At 40.0% G+C, this 13,102-nt stretch overlaps 2 protein-coding genes across 3 annotated transcripts in view; both read right to left on the reverse strand.

Moving 5' to 3' along the window:
* LOC110980629 (glutaminyl-peptide cyclotransferase-like) overlaps positions 1 to 8,846 on the reverse strand; it is a 34,872-nt gene extending 26,026 nt beyond the window's left edge. Inside the window, exons 1-2 of one of the 2 annotated variants that reach the window (XM_022237495.2) lie at positions 8,700 to 8,846; positions 6,122 to 6,294 (exon numbers count right to left, since the gene is read on the reverse strand). In XM_022237495.2, the coding sequence (XP_022093187.1) occupies positions 6,122 to 6,232 (111 nt within the window). In that variant the 5' untranslated portion in view covers positions 6,233 to 6,294; positions 8,700 to 8,846. Of the gene's footprint in view, positions 1 to 6,121; positions 6,295 to 8,540; positions 8,669 to 8,699 lie in introns of those variants that run through there. The other variant, XM_087142037.1, reaches the window with a different exon arrangement.
* A 1,497-nt stretch (positions 8,847 to 10,343) lies between these two features.
* Positions 10,344 to 12,401, reverse strand: LOC147800733 (uncharacterized). The gene is made up of 2 exons (XM_087136911.1): positions 11,477 to 12,401; positions 10,344 to 10,387 (listed from the first exon to the last, which is right to left on the reverse strand). Exons 1-2 carry the CDS (start codon positions 12,399 to 12,401, stop codon positions 10,344 to 10,346), a joined length of 969 nt encoding a protein of 322 aa, XP_086993037.1.
* Positions 12,402 to 13,102: the final 701 nt, after the last annotated feature.

Consider the following 13,102-nt stretch of genomic DNA (forward strand, 5'->3'; position numbering starts at 1 on the left):
GTGACTTAAATTCCTGAGTCTCATGTCCAAGTTTTAGTGCAAATGAATGTTCAAGCATATTGTTTGGGCCATTTCTGATTGCAAGGTGATTATCTGCTTGCACTGTAGTGGATCCAGAGGGCCAATGGGAACTATCTACAATATTTAGATGAACAGTACGTGTACATGTACATGTTTTCCTTCCTCATGAGGCATTAGCCATATACCGGTACATGTACAAACATACATGTACATGTACCAGTATATACCGTACATGTACCGTACAGATGTAATAATAGTAATTATAAGAATAAGGGATACATGTACAAGTACAAACATTGTAGTTCTTTTGCAGAACGATTGGTACAGGTACTCACTGGGCCCACAATTCCTCCCGTAAGTACATGTTCATACATGTACATGTACATTGTATACATTTCATCAATGCAGCTACAGTACATGTACAGTAAATGTAGTGTTACCCTATTTGAGGCACTGCCTCACTAACCCTAACTGCCCAAAGAAGAACTTTTTGTTGAATTTTGTGAGACTTGGGATGAAAGGCCCAGGGAGATGGTGTTGGATTCTATGTGAGTTGGGACACACACGGGTCACAGTGTGCAGTGTCTGGCTTGCTGTACCAATTGTTGGACTACATGTATGCTTGATTTTGTCAGGTTTGGTACTGTTCAGTGCAAGTCATCCTATACTGCATAGACCCATCCATACCATATCACTCAAACTCCAACGGGCTCATTCTGTTGGAGTTTATCGGGTTTGGTACAGTGACCTGCATGTACAAGTACATAGACAAGTACATGAACCTGTTGGATTTTGTGAGGTTCAGTATGCTTTCTAGTGTAGGAGCCTAGGGGGTTAGGGCTAATGGACCTCAATAATCATTCCTGCCCTGGAAGATACTGGTACTACATGTATGTATACCCATTAATCCCTGGTGGATAGAGGCAAGTACAGGTGCCCAAGGTCATAGCATGTACAGTACATGTACATGTACATGGTACTGGACTGGTACTGTGCTATATCCCAGTAGCTGCTGGATTTGAACCCTGGACCAAAGGGATCAGGAGAACTTTACAAACCCTAGTAACTTGGTCACAGACACCCCAGTTACACGTATGGGCACAATAGAAACACACATTGCATTTTTCTACTGCAGTGTGAAACAGCACAAACTGACAAAGAAATTATAAAAAAATCCCTGTCATACTTGGATGTACATGTACATGTGCCGGTATATCCAGCAAGAAATGAAACCGGGGGGGGGGGAGTACATGTACATGTATGGACCAATATGTACATGTACTGTCCCCCCCACATGTCCAATCACTATACACACTCTAGACTATCTAATAGTAATACCCCCCTCCCCCCATATCTGAAAAGAATTCCTCAGATTCCAGTGAAACAATGACCAACACAAAGCAGCCCCGTGGTTCTCTCATCTCATACCGCTTCATACATTTGTACATGTACCTGGTACTATAAGTACATTTATAATCAGTATGTGTACGTACAGGTACATGTGTGTACATGTACAATAACCTTCAGGGCACCCCCACAATCCTCCCCAAATGGATTGCTTAATTGATTGGTACTGTCTACATCCTCCGGCAAGAATACAAATGACAACTACATGTACCGGTGCATGTACGGTTACCACGAAGCTTTAAATCTCTTACTAACAAAGACATGATAAATCACCATATTTTGCAATTGTGCACCAGCTGGATTCAAGCACTTGACATCGTCAGTTCCCTCAATCTGCATTAGGCAAAAAACCCTGTACCGTCTCAAAATGCTTTCAGGCAATCAGACACCCCCCCCATGCAATTGATTTTCCCAACCTGCAGCACTGGCACGAATTTGAGGCCAAACCGCACGCACGGAGAAATTCTTCAAGTCAGTCGATTGGAGAAGCACTGGGAAGCAGGGGAATTCTGTCAAGTGGGGTAATGTATACTCCCAGTGCTTCAGGAAGCAAAGTGTGACCAGGACTAGAAATGACGAAGGAAGATGAGCCTGCAAGGATGGCTGTGGTTTCTTCTCTGACAGGACGAGGCGGGCTATGAGACTGATAAATTGCATTCACCATGCATGTTGTCTTAAAATGTTTACTGGCTCACACTTTTTAAATTGATTGAAAGGACCCTCCAGCAGAATAGGCCGTCGCCATTTTTGTAACATTTTTCACAGCACTGGTACATGTACATGTACGTATTGTACGTGGACATCGAAAGATCAACAATTGCAATCACTCATGAACCAAACTCAATGCAAATTTATGTATGTGTACATGTACACTGTACATGTTGTATGCACATGTACATGTATGAACCTCTAAATGTATGGCTGTCACATCATTCCATCTATTAGCACACAGGCTGCCATGGATTTCACAGCTAGCAGTTTTTGTCAAAAAGCATTATAACGTGTGTTTGGTTTTGTAATTGTTTCTCTTTTTTCGTTTTTTTTTTTGTTATTTACAGATAAACGTTTGTTAGCAGTGTACTGTAACCACTAATCATGTGATCACATACATGTACATGTACAGTGTACATGTACCGATACATGTACGGCCATGTACATGTATGAAAACAGGGCTCTTCCATTGTCAGGTATTTCCCAAGATCAGGATGGTGTATTTTTTTCTTTTCCTTTTTTTCCCACTTTTCCCAAGGAATGCTTGGGAATTAATGTTAGTTAGTACATGTGAGAAAGTTTTGAAATGCATCTTGTCTACTGTAGGAATTTGCCAGCCATCAACCTAAATGTATGGTACATGAACATGTACCGGTACCTACATGTACAGGTACATGTACATGCACAACCTGTAGCACTGTGCTCTTTCTTTATTCAAGACTTCAGTTTTACATGTAGGAAGTGACAATTTGTGATACATGTACATACATGTACTTGTAGGTGTACATGTAGACCTGTACGTGTACAAGTTCACAAATGACTGAAATTTGTGTTTGAAAGGATGGGGCCTACTGGTACATGTACATGAACATGTACCATACTACTCATGTCCATACATACATGTACATGTACATATGTGCATGTACCTGTACAGGTGTACAATATGGACCATTAGATAATGTTCAACTTTGGGGGTTCTTTTTTCCTGAAGTGAACAGCAGTGAATTTAATTTTCAATGTTTGATGTACGGTACATGTAATGAGGGAAGTCAAGGCTGATATCTGGAACAATGATGACCATGTCAACCTTTCAACTTAATTGGAGTTAGTTAATTAAAGTCTCGAATGTTAGCAATTTGAGGGACATGAACTCCCTGTCAAAATCCGAGCAAACAGAATTTACTGAGGAGTGATAATCCCCGAGGTTATTTTACACAGATTTATATGTGGTGATAGGTGATTATATTTACACATATTAAAACCACAAAAAGTACCTCTCACAATTAATCGGGTCCCGAAGTCGGCAGTCGCGAATGTCATTCGATTCTGTCATTAGTGTCCAAAAAATCGACTGCAAAAAAGCGAGTAAAATTCATATCAATGTACAACACAAGCTTTAAAAAAGAGTGCAAAAAAGCACCGTCATACCATCATCCTTTTACGACTAGACCGATCACATTTTCTTCAAGTATGTTCCCAAAAACCGCAGTCCAAAATACCGATCGTGGTGATTTTGCGGCTTCCATCAATGTCTCATGGTAACGTTAGAGAAACATTTTGCTGCATCGTGGCCTGTTTGACCTTTGACATCAACCCAGATAGTGCGCCCTCTTTTTTATTCAATATTCATGAACCCCTCCACGGAATGGCGACACTCCGCGATTTTTCTCTTCAAAACAATTTTTCTCAAAAGAAAATCCATCATTCTGAACAACGTTCACAAAAAATAACGCTCGAAACATAAAATACAATTCACGATGAAAATCTAATGCTCAGAGTCGTTAATTTTAATTTCAGCGGAGTTATCTCCAAAATAACCGGCAAAATGAAAATGGCGAATGGAATTTTTTGAGCACTACATGTGACAGCATTTTCGGCATTCTCGAACGTCATGCAGTTTTTGTCAAAATTCTCGAACGTCATCAAAATTCTGTCAAATATGACTTTCGCAACGAATATATTGTACTCATAATAAATTTTTGATGCAGCCAAACGTAAAGATAATTTTTGGTGGTTGAAAGATACAAGACCTGGCAAATACGTTGGTATAGTGAGAGTGATTATAAACGGTAAGAGAATGAAGAGAGCCAAACTTTTCTCATTTTCTGTCAATTTTGTGCTCTTTTTTTGTGGCTGATATTTTTTAAAAGTTATTTCTTAGGTGCTTTAAAATACATCAGTATTATATACTGAGAAAAATATACTGAATTCTCCTTCTTGTTAAGAGAAAACTTTAAATGAATTCAACTACATTTGATTTGCATGGTAGCCAACCAAATGTCCACCATAAGTACATAATACGCCTACATGTACAGTGTAATTATCCCCATATAATCATTTTTATAAATCTGAAAGTGCTACATGTACATGTAATTTGTATTTTACATGATCAAAGTCACTCTTTTAGAAGTTTTGAAAAATGACATCCAGAGTTGCATTTTGGTCCATTTTATGAAGAACATCCCATGTGTAGACTTCAAACCATTAAGCCCATGTACCGTACATGTACATTACATGTAGCAACTACATGTACATATGTATGTACATACAGTGTACATGTAGCTCTCAATCACAACAGTAGGATAAAAACAACCAAAAAAATTAAAAAAACAAAAATTTTTAGAAAGTCTATCAATTCATGAAAATATCTCACACACAAATCAGTGAAAATCTTTCCCGAACTGTGTGAAAATATCCCACTTGTGGGAAAATCTACTACAACTCTTTTCCAACTTGTATACGTATAGGAACATTTGTCAAAATCTGTTCCCATTTGTGTGAAAAACTGTGAGTACATGTATATTTCCCCAGTGTGAACAACTTTTCATGTTTGGTGAGGTGAGAATAAATTCCTGGAAAGGGATAAAGTTGGAAGAGAATTTTCCTGTTCAACATTAACTTTCAACCTCCATGTCCAAGTACATGTACATGTATACATGTACATGTACTTGTATGTACATGTACTGTACACATATCGTTATGTTACTAAACTGAGAATGGTAAATTTACTTTGAATAGAGTGCATTGCAATGTACCGGTAGTTCAGCTGAAACAAGAAATGGAAAGGTCATGTACTAATTTGATGTTAGGCCTGCTTCAAACATAGGCGGTGTCTGAAACGGGCTTCTAGAGCTACGGCTAGGTCTATTGTCTATGCACTTCCACGCATTTCCAATGGAGTGAAGACCTACCAGTAGACTTAGCTCCAGACAAGAGATTTGAATGCAACCACAGAATTTCTGCCTTGTCTACTTCAAATAATGGTGCACAATTTGAATTGCAGTTTGAAATAGCCGAAAGTCAACGTTTGAAGTAACTGCCATGTCACTTTAACCAGTATCTCAACTGCACATGGCAGAAGTTTGACATTTGAAGCCGGCACTAGTGGATGTCAGAAAAGGACGTTGACTCACTCATGACGTCAATCGCCAAGTATAAGTACTTACAAATCATGATCTTTGAGGAAGTCATTAATAACCTTCCTTTTTAAAACACTAGAATGGTATGCATGTCTCAAAACATTTTGTGTCAAACGACCCTTTTTTAACTTGGCATTGTGAAATTTCCTCTGTTACAATCATTCTGTGTCAAGCATAAAACGTACTTTGGTTTAAGTGATCATTATTTTTTGCAGTCATTTTAACCTCTTGGTTATAAATTGATGTTTGGCAAAGCAAGTTCCCGACCGTTCTCTACCATTGTACAAATTAGTAGGCAAGCTACATGTTCATGTACATGTATGTACTAACTGGAGAGAAAAGTGAAAATCTGTGTTTAGTTTTGCAATAAAAATCCCTTTCCATACACTCATGAATAAGTGGACACATGATGTGCTGTAGGCCAGCTACTGTACATGTAATCACCGCTACCTGTAGATGGCACAGTTCTTGCTCGTACACACTGGTACCATAGCTCATGCATTGTGGAAGTACCAGTACTAGTAAATTACACCTAAAGATATAAATCACTAAATCACACTTGCCTTCATTTTCTCCAGCCTATTCCTCTTTCCATTTCTCCCTCTCTGTCCAGTACAGCAGGCCAAGACCAGGATGAGACACAGCAACAGTAACCCTTGCCTCCAGACCGCCATTCCCAGGGCCTCAATACTGAGGGGGCCTCAGCACCCCTGAAGTGTCCAAGTTTATTTCTATCCTGGAAATGAAAAACATGTAGGGCCAAACCCATATTTGAAAAATGCTAATGTATTAAAAAAAAAGTTATTATTCCAAATCTGACCTACTGTACATGTACATGTACTTGGGTGATGCAGTCGAACATGTGGAATCATAACCATTGTTATTCATATCATAGCAGGTACAGACTAAAATTACATGTGAATAATGCAAGTTGTTGGAAGTTTCTGATATTGTGCGGACAGACTGAAGGTACAGTATTAATTGGGCTAATTTTGTACTGTACCAGTACATCAACAGCACATGTACAGTAGTGCTGTGTTTGCATTACATGTTATGGCGCGTAGTAGGACTTTTCATAATCGCATGTGGCCATTTGGGAAATACTGGTGATTTACAACAGTGCCACCAGAGTTTGCAACGTGTTGGCCAATCACAATACGCGAAATTGACCATTTCTAAATGAGCATTGGGTTGATAAATTTTGCTCATACATGTAGTGACTGGTCAACGCGTTACAAACTCTTGGAAGTGCACTATTGGGAAACGCCCATACTGGACACTGAGCTAGAAAAAATTTGATTACATCATCAGCCCGATACACATGTGCCAATACACACTGCACAATGGCTTTGGAAGGGGGTTGAAGGGGGTTGAACACAAATCATGAAACAAACTAAATAGGGAAACAGACCACATGTACATGTAGGTGCTTACAAACGATTATAAAGATTAACAAAGAAATAGACTTAGGCGGGATTTGAACCAGTAACCTGTGGAATACATGTACACAAACTGCTTGAAATCTCAGATTTTTCAAAAATTCCTGTAATCAGTCTCATTCTCTGAAACCCTCATTATAGCGTTTTCAAGAGTTAATATATATGTAAGCTTTTGCACAATGGTAGAAAGGCATTGTGGGAAGGAAAATGAAGCTATACTAGTATAAATACTGGGCTGTTTTTCAATACTCAACCTCATCTCCGTCTCAGGCTTTGTTCCTCAAACCAATCTCCAATTGTGGGCCTGAAGCATTTACATTACATTGGATTACTATAATTTTTGGCTTTCTTGCATCTTATTTGATGTTCTGTGGCACTATTAGACTGATTACTGCGCTTACAGCTTCTAAGTCAGCTAGTAAAAAAGACGGATGAAGCCTGAGACAGAGCCGAAGTTGAGTATTGGAAAACGCCCCTGGTATGTTTGCTCCTTTTTCCTTCCCACAATGCCTTTCTACCATTGTGCAAAATCACTCATGTGGTAATAAGCAATAAGGCTAAAATACATGTGCCGATACGTATATGTACATGTAGACCTACATGTACATGTACGATATGTACATGTTCACTGTACCTCAAGGTTGCCCTCACAGGAAAATATATAGTTGACTTGAAAAAGTGGGGTTTAAGCTGCCAGATCATTTACCTCAGTATAAACTCTTATTACAACCCTACAGTGTACATGTACGTAAAATACATACACGTGTGTACACGTACATATGTACCAGTACATGTGCAGTACACTGACTCAAAAAGTCACACGGAGTGAGTTTGAGTTCTCGAAGTACATCTACCGGTACTGTAAGCTACTCAAAATTCTGCATCCTCACCCGGGAAACCTCTGATGCCGAGCGCATCGAAAAAGAACAATACGTAATCTTCAAACTGGGATGCTGATACCCACTGGCTTGAATTTAATGTGGAATTCTCTGCATTTAAACCAGCATTCTAAGCCCTGATGAAGACCACTGTTTATTTCCATAGTCTTAACACCTTGGCCTATACTATAGTGCATCACAGTCTACATGTATATGTACAGTATTTGCTACTCAAAATACATAGGGCTAGGGCTAGGGTTAGCCTAGCCCCATTCGTGTGGCACGGACTCTCACTCACACTAGTGGGGCTAGGGCTAGCCCAGGTGGACTCCCTGACTGTACTAACGGTATGTTACGGAGGGAGTCCAGGAATAACATAATAAGGGTCAAAAATCGGGCAAAAACTTTATACTGCCATTTACTGGTAACTAAAATTTCAACATGTCCACCAATTTCACGTCTGTAAATCTTGTGCATTCTTATCTCCACAGCCGGTGGATACACTAGGAAATTTGACACATCACCACATCAGACAGAATAAACTCGGAAAAAACGTGAAGTCGTGTCACTGTTGTGGACAGCTTTCACTTCAGCCGTCCAGTGCATGCCGTTTGTACAGTCTCACAACGTTGCTATCATTTCCCACGATCTTAACGTGCACTTACTGGGCTACAGCCAAGATAAATCATCGAGATGGTGTTACTTTGAGGTGATGGGGGCTATATTTCCTGCGGCACTATGTCTACAAAAGTGGATTAAGTGGAAGAAAAGCTGTTCCTCCCAACAACGCTTTTCTGACAAGATATTACTAGTAGGGAGCCTACCTTATTGATAATGATCTGCTGTCCCAGCGGGAGTGATGCGTCCATACACAACAACTCCGAAGAAGCATTTCACAGTTTATTAAAACACGCGCACGATCGAAAGTACAGTACATGTACGTTGATCTGAGCTCACTAAACTCACACAAGTCTCCACTTTTCTCAGCTTTGCACTTCACATACATAATGACGCGGATGAATTAAATGTTCCACCATGTTTACTCTAATTTAATTGTCTTTTATTCAAGCTGTCTTTACAAGTCAGAACATTTTTGAGTAGACAGTTGCTGATGCCATAATATTTGGACCAAAAAATAAATAAATAAATAAAGTTATAGACTTGTATATGTTTAACTAAATAAATGTCAGGATTTACAAGAGGGCGCTGTGCACTCTATGTGGTTATTCAATTTTCTGTAGATCTCTTGCTGCAAGCATGCGGTTTAGGGGTGCACTGCCTAATTCAAGGGAAATTCTTCGGCAGGCGGAGGCGCTCAAAAAGTACCCCTGCAGTTTATTTGGAAAAGAGGAGATTATGTGGCCCAAAAATTTGTGGGATTGTAAAAGAATGGCCCAGAATGAACTCCCTAGATTCAAGGGCTCCCATCCCAGGGCGAAGCATAGAAAAATGCCACTGAAAAATTGTCCCAAGAGCCTGAAAAGGTGGAGGAATGTCATTTGAAAAATGGCCGCTGACAGACTTGGGAACGTTCACTTTTTGGAAGGTGAGTTTGTTTTGGGTGGATAATTAAAAATTTCGTTAGTTAAATGAGCTGAATGACCCGAGAACACTTTGTTTTTTGTTTGAGAGGCCTGAGGGACTTCGGTTGCCCGCACCGGGGCTGCAAACGTGGTCGATTTTACATTGTCTTCAATGGGGCTTCAATTAGTTCAGTGCACCCTTAGGTACTCCAACTGCCTAACTTTATGGTGCACCACTGCTTATTATTTGTGAGTGTGAGCTCCATTTGGATAAGTTGGTAAAGTACGGTATTCAAAGACGATCATGACGGTCACCAATGAAGCTTGAAAAAAATGAAATATGATTGTTACGTTTATGATGACTTTGAAACATTTCGGGACACAATCAATGGAAATAGTTTCAATTAGTAGACCGTGGCAAAGGTTAGATTAATGTGTAAACGCAGATTTCCTTTTAAGTTTATTCTTTATAAAGTTGAAATGATTAAAATACTTTGGTATGTTTGTATTTTAGCTTTTACCGAAAGACTACTATAACTTATAATTTCATAATTGTTCATAGTACGACTGAGAACATTTCTTAGAATGATAGTTAAACACTTCAGATTTTCAGAAGTGAGAGGTCAATTTTTGGCAGAATGTTAATTCTCTCTCAGGTCAGATAATTTTTCACTTTGTATCAATTAATATGCTAACAGATACTTTACAAAGGCCTTTTTTGAGGTGATAAACGAACAATAATTGCAAATTCAAAAATTTTGCACGCTTTTTCCTGCCAAGGGGTTCCGGAAGCGCACCATCAGAAGTCAACTTTCAGGCTCTATTGTAAAACGAAAAATTCATGTTTCTTCGCTTCAGTGCAAAAAGGACATAAAAAAGAAATGTGAAAAAGCAACAGATTTATTTGGTAAGTTCAGTGTTAAATCAGTATAATTGAAAACAGACCTAGGTCTGTTGAAGTAGGTCTACATCCATTACAAATGGTATACCTAGGGGTAAATGAAATAAACATGGATAAAACACTTGATACAAGTTTATTTTGATGTAACCCTATCAAGTTACATGTTTGAATACGAGCCTGTGCATATCGTAATTTCAAGATACTTTCAGTCAACGGAGAAGCGTACTGGTACAGTTTTTTCATAAGTCAGAAAAAAAACATCTAAGGGTTTGATTTTGTTCAAATAGGCCTACGCAGAGGTGGTTCCGAGATTTACCCAAAACGTACGTGATCTCCCTAGAGGTGCACAAATCATCGATGCTTAGTTTGCCCGTTTCCTAAAACTAATGCATGACTCAACACTTCATGGCAACACAGATTTCAAGAAATTCCGCATAAAAAATAATGAACTTTTAAAATCCACATCTCGGATAAACTGCCATCTCCAACCTGTAATTAACTTAGAGGATCGCCTTCTCTTTCAGGAAGGGCGTAGCATGTTCGCCTAACTCAATCAGTATTTGGCAGTATATACACGTAGACGAGATTCTGCAGTTTCTAGACCTGCATTTCAGTTCTTCCATCTTCGTTTCACAACCGAATTTCTGCTACCAAAAATGCATTTCGTTTCTGCATAAACCCACTTATTTTGATAACAGAAAAAGAGGAATTTTCAGTGGCCCCCTTTATGGCGCAAAGTTGTTCACTACAGTATTAAGTAAAACCCAAATTTCTGTTGCATACGCGAATTCGAAGCTTAGACATGTGAGAGGCATTTCGTTTCATCAGGCGGTCTTCTCAGTTGCGGTGTCCACGGACAATAAATCGAAACAAAATGGTCACATTGGATAAAAATCTAGATCACATAGGGCTGAAAGACTAATTGCATGTGAACGTGGTTGTAAATACTCAACATTTTACAATTGCCCACGCTGAGGTATCTGGGTTATGGAAGGGTATTGCTGCCAACGCGAAAAAAATTACTTTAGCTCGTTTTAAACGACATAGTTATCTCATCAGACCACTTATCATCATCTCGTTTATACGAAATATCTACATGTATGTCGTTAAAACAAGATAACAACGTTACCTAACGACATAGCTATGTTATTTAAATGAGATAAGATAAATTTTTTACTCCGGTCGCTCCACTTCGATGCTGGTCTTGGGTCTCGATGACTGTCGGATGAAGGACGCTGGATACCCGTTCGCCTTGAGGGCAGCGGTGACTCGGCGTCTCTCGGCGGCTGTGTGGCGTGGTCTGGTAACCAGGCGCGAGGCGCGGTCATGCAGGCACTTGGCCACGCCCCTCTTGACGGACACTGGGTGGTGTGAGTCAAAGGCACGGTGTGGGTAGGCTTGCGATACACAGTGCTGGTCAGACTGCCGTCGGGTTCCCTGTGGACCATGGTGTCCAGGAATGCAATGCTGCTGTCTTGCTCATTCTCGATGGTGAGCTGGATGCTGGGTTTGAGACTGTTCAGGTGGTTGAGGAGACGGCTGGTTTGATCTCGTGGTGCAATGACAAAGGTGTCATCGACGTACCGCTTCCACAGGGTAGGACGGCAGTCGGGTGGGCAACTCTGCAGGGCTTCCTCCTCGAAAGATTCCATGTACAGATTGGCAATAACCGCTGACACCGGACTACCCATAGCTGCTCCGTCTGTCTGTTCGTAGTATGCTCCCTCGTACAGGAAATACGTGGAGCGTAGGACAAACTCCAGCAGGGAGACGATCTCAGTAGGGGAGAGCGTTGTCCGGTCAGGCAACTCAGGGTCTTCCTCCAGGCGGCGACGGGCCACACAGCAAGCGCCATCTATGGGGACGTTGGTAAACAAAGACACTACGTCGAAGGAGATCAACGCCTCATGGCTGCTGATGTGCTGCCCGCGGAGGAACTCTGCGAAAGCTGTGGAGTTGGGCACGGTGTTTGGTGTGTTACCGGTCAGCGGTGACAGGATCCCGGCTAGATGCTTGGAGAGGTTGTACGCAAAGGAACTCACGCATGAAACGATGGGTCTCAAGGGTGTCCCCGGCTTGTGGATCTTGGGTAGACCGTACATCCGGGGAGGCTGTTTGCTGGTGGGACGCAACTTCCGGTAGGTGGCGTCGTCAAGATTTCCGGACTTGTTAAGGGCGAGAAGCTGGGCCGTGATCTTCCTGCACAGCCTGTCGGTGGGATCCTTAGCCAATTTCCGTGTTAAAATTCTGTTTTATTTCAACAGGGTAGCCTTGTCAGTTAAAAACTGCTATCATTAAGGGCCCTGATAAAACTTAGAAATACATATAGAAATGGATTTAAAACAATGTAAAACAGATTAAGTTAATAAAAGAGAAAAAAATAGGAACTGAATAGCAGTCGAACAACACAGGATTTCTATATGAAGTTAGGTAAAATACCAAAGATTATAGAATTAACAGGTAATAGAATAATAAAATAAACATAAAACATAGGCCTATAATTAAAAAACCAGAAAAGAATGACAATAAAATAAATTTTGAACAAAACTTCAGTTAATGATGATGTTAAAATAAACAATGTTAACACATCACACACAGTTAATGGAAAATGAAGTAAAATATAAAAGCAAGAGAAATATATATATAATGTGTTATAATAAAGGTAGTTACACAAGGTTTGATAGCTGTAATCTACAACTTAAAGTTGTGTGATAGTTATTAAATTACTATAAAAGGTATATGTAAAGGTTAAGGTTAAATGTTAAATAAAAGTTAAAGGAGACTTTTGAATCTAGAGAGGGAC

This window comes from Acanthaster planci, linkage group LG01, assembly GCF_054643075.1.
Source record: "Acanthaster planci isolate LZ-2023a linkage group LG01, COTS_SCS, whole genome shotgun sequence".
Classification (NCBI taxonomy): domain Eukaryota; kingdom Metazoa; phylum Echinodermata; class Asteroidea; order Valvatida; family Acanthasteridae; genus Acanthaster; species Acanthaster planci.